This window comes from Gymnoscopelus microlampas (genome assembly GCF_963454915.1).
Source record: "Gymnoscopelus microlampas genome assembly, chromosome: 9".
Lineage (NCBI taxonomy): Eukaryota > Metazoa > Chordata > Actinopteri > Myctophiformes > Myctophidae > Gymnoscopelus > Gymnoscopelus microlampas.
The window spans coordinates 57,457,577-57,466,037 of record NC_139946.1 but is presented as its reverse complement, the minus strand read 5'-3'; the positions used below and the strand labels follow the sequence as shown (position 1 = coordinate 57,466,037).

Genomic DNA, 8,461 nt, shown 5'->3' with positions numbered 1-8,461 from the left:
CTTGAGGGGGTTCCAGGGTTCCTCATCAAAATCTATTTAACCACTTTAACCCCTATATATACTGTACATCAGCTAGTGGAACATAGCCGATCTACAAGCTCACAGTGCGTCGCATCACAATGCGTTGTGAGCTTGTAGATCTGAAACAAAATGGAAGAAATTGAGTGAATGTCAGAATGTGAATAATTTTTAAACATTTTAACAACTAAAATCTTTCTGGGTCCTGCTGGTACGAAATATGTTCGGATGGGGGTCCCTGGCCAAATGCATGTTAATGTGGGGGTCCCTGGCCAAATGCATGTTAATGTGGGGGTCCATGGCCAAATTCATGTTAATGTGGGGGTCCCTGGCCAAATGCATATTAGTGTGGGGGTCCCTGGCCAAATGCATGTTAATGTGGGGGTCCCTGGCCAAATGCATGTTAATGTGGGGGTCCCTGGCCAAATGCATGTTAATGTGGGGGTCCCTGGCCAAATGCATATTAATGTGGGGGTCCTTGACCTGATCTAATACATCTATGGACAGTTTGAAACTATGGGGTTCAAATCCTACTCCTCCAGATAAGACTGTAGGTAAGACTATAGGGGAAATTCAGTTTCATCCAGCTGATGGCTGCTGAAATGGTGATGAGTGCTGGGGGGGGGATTGACCTCTCTCTCTAACCACTAAGGTACGGCCTTCAATTGTGAAATGGGAAAAATAACCAAAATAGCCGAAGCTCACAACGCATCATGTTTCAATGCGTTGTGAGCTTGTAGATGCGATTTGAATTTGATCTAGGAAATTGTGGGGAATTTGGAGAAAATGGACATTACATGGTTAAACCACAGTAAGCACTGTAATTATATGAATTATTATTTTTTCCAGACCCCCCCCCCCCCCCCATCTCTCCCAAAACACTGGTTTAACAACTCAATCACCAGCAATTGTCAGAAAAGAGAAATATTTGATCCAACGTACAGTCCATACATTGATCCTTATGTTACTGCTTGACAAACACTTCAAAGATGTATTTGACATCATCCAGAATAGATTTATTATTACATCCATATTAACAACATGTTGTTGTTGTTCTTCTTCTATGTTTTAAAGTGAAGAGCTTTATGCAGAGGGAACACTGGAAGACCTGGCACACATCCCTGGGGAACTACGGTATGTATAAAGTGTTGAAGGGGTTAAATCATTCTGATGATGTAATATGACATATTGTTACATATTAGTGATGTCATCACTATGATTATAAAACACATAAAATACATTCTCAACCAGGAAGTACAGCCGTGATAACGTCTGTCCAAGTTAAAGGTGCAATAAACTATATTTTAATAATGATGATCATATTTCAGATAAGAGTTAAATACCTCTGTGTTGTGATATTAATCATTGTGTTTCATCACAATATAGAGCTTTAACTTGAAAAGAAAAAGTATTTTTGTTTTAACCAACAGAAATATGTCTTACAGCCATGGTTCTCAAAGTGGGGTACGGGGACCCCCAGGGGTCCTTGAGCGGGTTCCAGGGGGTACCCAGATAAATGTTGGATAGTTAGGAACCAAATGGAACCTTATGTTGCTGTAACTCTGAGAGTGCACAAATGGAACCAAATGGACCCTTACGGGTCCATTTGGTTCCATTTGTGCACTCTCAGAGTTATGGTGGTCCGTGGTCTAATGCAGGGGTTCTCAAAGTGGGGTCCGGGGACCACCAGGGACCTACATACATCAGCTATTTTCAAAAAAATCTTGACGTTCTTCGAAAATGTTTGAATATTTTTTACATTTTTAACTTTAATCTTGGATGGGGGGTCCTTGGCACAAAATATTTTCAGATGGGGGTCCGCGGCCAAATACACACTCATTTAGGGGTACTTGACCTGAACAAGTTTGAGAACCACTGTCTTACAGCACCTTTAACTTGGTGAAAACAGACGTTTCATGGATATTATTTCTTAAATATTTCAACATCATGATAAGCGCTACGCCGCTACTCGTATCCTCCAATCAGGGCGGGTTTAGCAGGTCAGTATATACCGTCTAACTAACAAAGTGATGACGCAGCACTTTTACCTTAAAAATGCCCTTTTTTTTAACCCTTTTAGATCACACATTGTGCTCCTATGTAACAATATATTACAAAAACAAATACAAAAAAAAGAAAATATTATTTTGTATTCTTATATCAAAATCAACCACGTTTTTGTTCCTGTAAAACAAAACAAAATGGCGTGTGATGATTGAGTAAGATCTAACCAATCATATCACCACATCCACCCGCCAATCATTCCACTGTAAATCTCTTGTTTGTTTTGACAAGCCCTCTTTCTCAACGTTCCAATCAAATTGTCCCAACGTTAAGTCCCGCCTTCTCATCCCGTTTCACTCTGAAATACACCACGATGCAGGAAGTGATGTCGCCATGCAGGAAGTGAGACGTTTCTACGCTTCTCATCTATAAGTGCTTCTTTATTACCAGGTGGGAGATGATGGTCCAATCTGATTGGTTTTCTGTGGTCCAGTGCTCCGTTGTGATTGGCTGATTTGTGTTATTGTCCCTCCTTCCCCAGAGCTCCTATTGGTTTGTAAGTTGAACCAGTTGTCAGGTGAGAGAAGTTCCTGTACAACCCTACAGTCCACACACACACGCACACGCACACACACACACACACACACACACACACACACACACACACACACACACACACACACACACACACACACACACACAAAACACTCTGAATGCTGTTTAAGCCTCATGTATTCTCTGTGGTACAACAGTCAACCGTAGCTGAGCTTGTAGATCATTTCTTGTCATGGCACGGCGGAGTCTAACGGCTCTATTGGACTATGAAGGGTTAAACCCAGAAACCTTCCAGAACCTGTGAAGTGTGTTTGTTTCCATCAGAACCACAACGTCCTGAAGGGGCTGAACGGGGTGAAAAAGAAAACATTTGACCAATCCAGAGCAAAAGCACCGCTTGCTCCTCCCACAGGTTCCCAGAACTGTGACACGGAGTCGCTTAGCGTTACGGGGAAAAAAACGAATCCAGAACCCGTGAAAACAAATCCGTTACGGTTTCACTGAAGTTCCTGTAACCGTAGAAGAAGAAGAAGACGAGCCCCGGACGCAGGCTGAAGGTGGTTTATGAGGACGAGGTGACGTTTCCAGACGATACGATGGTCTCCCGGGGAGAGTTATAGTCGCCGTCTCCGTCCTTGTTGGGATGCGACGAGTTGTCCGACTTGCTGCGGCTGAACTCCACGCCGGCGGCGGAGCGGGACGAGCACTTGGCCACGGCGGGCCTCAGGCAGGAGACGCAGCAGAGCAGCGTCTTGAGGAAGGCCCGGCGCATCTCGTTGCTGGTCAGCGTGTAGATCAGGGGGTTCATGGCCGAGTTGAGCACGGCCAGCGCCAGGAACCACTCGGCCTTGTAGAGGACGGGACACATGCGGATCTCGCACCCGACGTCCAGCATGAGCAGCACGAAGAGCGGCGCCCAGCAGGCGATGAAGCAGCTCAGCACGATGATCACCGTCTTCAGCAACGCCATCGACTTCTCCGAACTCTTACTGCTGCTGCCGCTGCTGGCGCCGCCGGCGTTGCCCCCACGCCCGTTGTTGGCAACCTTAGACAGACAGACAGACAGACAGACAGACAGACAGACAGACAGACCGTTATTGATCCCATGGGGGGAGGTCAGTTGCCGGAGGCATTATAGCAGTTAGGGTTACAGATACAGATGAAAGAAAAGTACTGTAGGGTGAAGCTAGGATTAGCGACACAACGTTAACTAAAGCAGTGGTTCTGAACCCACCGTGAGGGTACTGCACGTGGGCCCCAAAAATGATTGCCAAAACAGATTTCAGATTTCGTATTGGTATGGTTTCTTTAAACCCTTGAAAAATTCATTGCGATCAATGGGAACTTCTAAAGTAAACTCCTAAAAAAAAAACTTTATTTTGGTCGTTTCATTAAGACTCCCCTTCATTAAGACTAGTTGGTTGGTATTGTATTTTATATCGTTGGAAAGCCTGATTAGTCACCTTTACAACGAGGTACAACTTGTACGGATTGTGCATTCCTGGAATGAGCAACACAGCTAACTGTGTGGGTATAGTGCTCTCCAAAAAAAGCCCACAGTTGCCCTTATTGCACAGGCCTTATCCTGAAGGGACAAACGTGGCATTTGTGACTGACACACACCTGTGACTGACTGACACACACCTGTGACTGACTGACACACACCTGTGACTGACTGGCACACACCTGTGACTGACACACACCTGTGACTGACTGACACACACCTGTGACTGACACACACCTGTGACTGACACACACCTGTGACTGACTGACACACACCTGTCAGCACTTGAAACGGTGAATACCAACAGAAGAATATAGCAGAGGGATTTTGTCACATCTGGCTGATCCCTATCAGAGGTCGTACCTTGCGGAACACCAGCTTGCGGCTGCGCGTTCGCACCAGGGCGTAGATGCGGGCGTAGAGCACCACGATGGCCATGAGGATGACGCTGAACACGGTGGTGCAGAACAGGATGTAGGTCTTGTGGTAGAGCGGCAGCACCGTGGAGCAGCGCTCCATGTTGTCGATGCAGTTCCAGCCAATCACAGGCAGGCCTCCCAGCACCGCCGCGATCATCCACACCGTGCTGATGAGCAGGAACACACGACACGTGTTGCCCTGGGCGACCAGAGAGAGAGGCGGGCTCTGTTATCACAATGTGATTGGTTGACAGGACTGTAAACGATGTGATTGGTTGACAGACAGGTTTAAAACTTGTGTGGGAAAGGACTTTTTCTTTTTTTTTACACTATTGTGCAAAATAATGTTTTGTACATTTGTTTTCTGGTCAATAAAGAAGTCAATCAATCAATCAATGGGTTAATCAATCAAACCTTGTTGTGTAGTTTCATCTTCAGCATGGTCAGGTGACGCTCGATGGCGATGGCCAGCAGACTGAAGACTGAGGCAGCGAGAGCTACGAACATACTGCCTTCTCTGAGGAACCACTGGGTAGGAGTTAACCTGTAATATATTATAATTACTGTTAATTCATTAATACTAATGAACATACTGCCTTCTCTGAGGAACCACTGGGTAGGAGTTAACCTGTAATTATATTATAATTACTGTTAATTCATTAATACTAATGAACATACTGCCTTCTCTGAGGAACCACTGGGTAGGAGTTAACCTGTAATTATATTATAATCACTGTTAATTCATTAATATTAATGAACATACTGCCTTCTCTGAGGAACCACTGTGTAGGAGTTAACCTGTAATTATATTATAATTACTGTTACTTCATTAATATTAATGAACATACTGCCTTCTCTGAGGAACCACTGTGTAGGAGTTAACCAGACAGCACTATATTAGCATTATAAATCACTAGACTTGATTGATTGATTGATGTACTTTATTTAGTAAGACATGAGAACAGTACATGACAGTACATAACAGTACATGGAAGTACAAATTCGCAATACAAGGTCTACTAAACTGGATAGCTCAGTTAAGCACGTAGCTTGTTTAAGATGAGATCCCCATGCACACAAATCATGTTGACATATAAGAGACAGACAGATATACACACTACTATACAGAATGTCATACAGTCAGTTTACAGGTTACTGGTATGAAGGGTGAAAAATATGTACAAAAAAGAAAGAGGGGGGGGGTTAGGTTAGGACATGGGGTAGGTTAGGACTTGGACAGGGGCCATTTTTGAATTGCAGCCTCCTGAAGGTGTATCTTTAGGGCATTTTTGAAAGTGAGTAGGGTTTTGCACTCCTTTACTCCTTTTGGTAGGGCATTCCACATTTTAGATGAATAGCATGAGAAAGAGTTCATTCCCTTTGTTGTGCCAAATCTGGGTTGAACATGGTTTGTGGAGCTGCCTCTGGTGTTATGATCATGGACTTGATTAACATTTTGGAAGTATTTTGACAAATACAGGGGGATCCCAATGTTGTGGTGTATCTTGAAGACCAGGCCCATAGCAAGTTGCTGTACTCTGTCCTCAACCCTAAGCCATCCAAGCCTAGCAAAATGATCAGGGGTTAGATGGGTTTTGTAATTGAGGCCAAGAAGTAGCCTTACAAGTTTGTTTTGGGATGTTTGGAGCCTTGTTTTTAGGGCCTTGGAGGTGTTGTGATACCATGAAGTGCATGCATAATCATAATGACCTTGTATGAGGGCCCCTATAAGAATCTTCAGAGTATTCTTACTGACTTTACGAACAAGCCTCCACATCCTCCGTGTTATTTTGTGGACCTTTTTGATCGTCTTTTCAGCGTTTTTGTCACCTGAGAGGTTTGCCTCCAAGATGGAACCCAGGTAGGTAATTTCCTCCTTTCTTGTGATAACATTTTCACCCACTTTGATCGTGAAACTCTCAGCCTTTCTAAGGTTAGGGTTGGACCCAAAGAGGATGGATTCAGTTTTACCCAGGTGTAATGAGAGTTTGTTGTCGGAGAGCCAGATGCAGATCTTGTTGAGTTCAGTGCTGAGAGTTTTCTCAACCTGCAGCCTGTCCCTGTCCGAGACCAGCAGAGCCGAGTCATCTGCGAACAGGAACAGTTTGCAGTCGCAAGCTGAGGACATATCATTCACATATATCAGGAACAGTAGTGGTCCTAGTATGCTTCCTTGAGGAACACCACAAGTCAAGACCATACCCGGTCGGCGCAGCGCGTCCGTGGGGGGATATGCGCACATGATCTGGCAACCCGGGAGGCAGTTCGTCCTATAGCTGGGCAGCCCCGTAACCATGGCGACAGTGTTTGACACAAAAACGCTAATAAGAAGCTGAGATTTGATGAAATTGAAAAACGGGCTTCACAGTTAAGTTCAGATGGTAATGGTCAATGGCTGTGTGCAAAATCAGAGCAATTGGTCCAGCCACTGAGGAGAACCGGGTAGCTTCACCTACTCACCTACTCACTCACTCACCTACTCACTGACTCACTCACTCACCACTACAGACGGACAGAGGTTACTAGAATTATAGTAGGATAATATTTAAGGTATCTAAGGAGGTTGTTAACTCTACCTGTATGCATTGGCTCCAGACAGCAGGATATTGTATAAATAATAATATTTAAGGTAGTAGTTAACTATACCTGTATGCATTGGCTCCAGACAGCAGGATATTGTATAAATAATAATATTTTAAGGTAGTAGTTAACTTTACCTGTATGTATTGGCTCCAGACAGCAGGATATTGTATAAATAATAATATTTTAAGGTAGTAGTTAACTTTACCTGTATGTATTGGCTCCAGACAGCAGGATATTAGCGGTATAAATAATAATATTTTAAGGTAGTAGTTAACCCTAACCTGTATGTATTGGCTCCAGACAGCAGGATGTTAGCGGTATAAACGCCTCCGGCCAGGAGGTCGCTCAGGGCCAGGTTTCCTATGAAGTAATACATGGGCTTGTGGAACTTCTTGGTTCTCCAGATGGTGGTGAGAACCAGCACGTTCTCCAGGACGATGAGACAGCAGACCATGATGAAGACCACAGAGTCAGCCTTCAGCCCAGAGTCCTGGTGTTCCACCTTACGGAACTTCCCCGTGTAGTTGTAATGCGTGGCGATCAGGTCCGAGTAGACCGGCTCTGCTGCCATGATGTCACCTTTTGCAGTGGTGGAAAAAGTCTTTACTTAAGTAAAAGTACCAATACTGCAATATAAAAATACTCTGTTACAAGTAAAAATCCAAAATTAAAAATGTACTTGAGTACAAGTACAAAAGGTATTGGCATCAAAATGTACTTAAAGTACCAAAAGTAAAAGTACTAAATATTTGAAAATAGCCGATCTACAAGCTCACAACGCGTCGCGATGCGACGCGTTGTGAGCTTGTAGATCTGCTATTTTCAAATAGCCTAGGTATAAAATAGGGCTAAAGTGGTTAATGTATGTTTCATTATATCATAGTTTGTATCTGAAAAGTAACTAGTTACTAAAGTTTTCAAATAATTGTAGTGGAGTAAAAGTACAATATTTGCCTCTGAGATGTAGTGGAGTAGAAGTAAAAGTATTGGAAATTGGAAATACTCAAGTAAAGTACAAATACCTCAAAATTGTACTTAAGTACAGTACTTGAGTAAATGCACTTAGTTACTTTCCACCACTGACCTTTTGTCTGTCTGTCTGTCTATCTGTCTGCTGTCTGTCTGTCTGCTGTTGCACGCTGTGTCCACAGGAGGGCGCCTCACGTCAAGTAATAGCCACCAGCATGAGTGGATGTTCTGAAACCTTCACCCAGTTCACCAGAACCCATGTTTAATGTCCTGAGAGGGAACAAACACACATGTTTAATGTCCTGAGAGGGAACACACACACACACAGAACCCATGTTTAATGTCCTGAGAGGGAACACACACAAAACACATGATTTAATTATCTTAATGATGTGAATGAGAACCTTTT

The 8,461-nt window shown here is 43.7% G+C and overlaps 1 protein-coding gene across 1 annotated transcript; it reads right to left on the bottom strand.

Annotated features, from left to right (window-relative positions):
• Nucleotides 1–3,033: 3,033 nt before the first annotated feature.
• s1pr1 (sphingosine-1-phosphate receptor 1) lies at nucleotides 3,034–8,284 on the bottom strand. The gene is made up of 5 exons (XM_084067546.1): nucleotides 8,168–8,284; nucleotides 7,365–7,662; nucleotides 4,915–5,044; nucleotides 4,416–4,699; nucleotides 3,034–3,581 (listed from the first exon to the last, which is right to left on the bottom strand). Exons 2-5 carry the CDS (start codon nucleotides 7,652–7,654, stop codon nucleotides 3,140–3,142), a joined length of 1,146 nt encoding a protein of 381 aa, XP_083923672.1. The 5' UTR covers nucleotides 7,655–7,662; nucleotides 8,168–8,284; the 3' UTR covers nucleotides 3,034–3,139.
• Nucleotides 8,285–8,461: the final 177 nt, after the last annotated feature.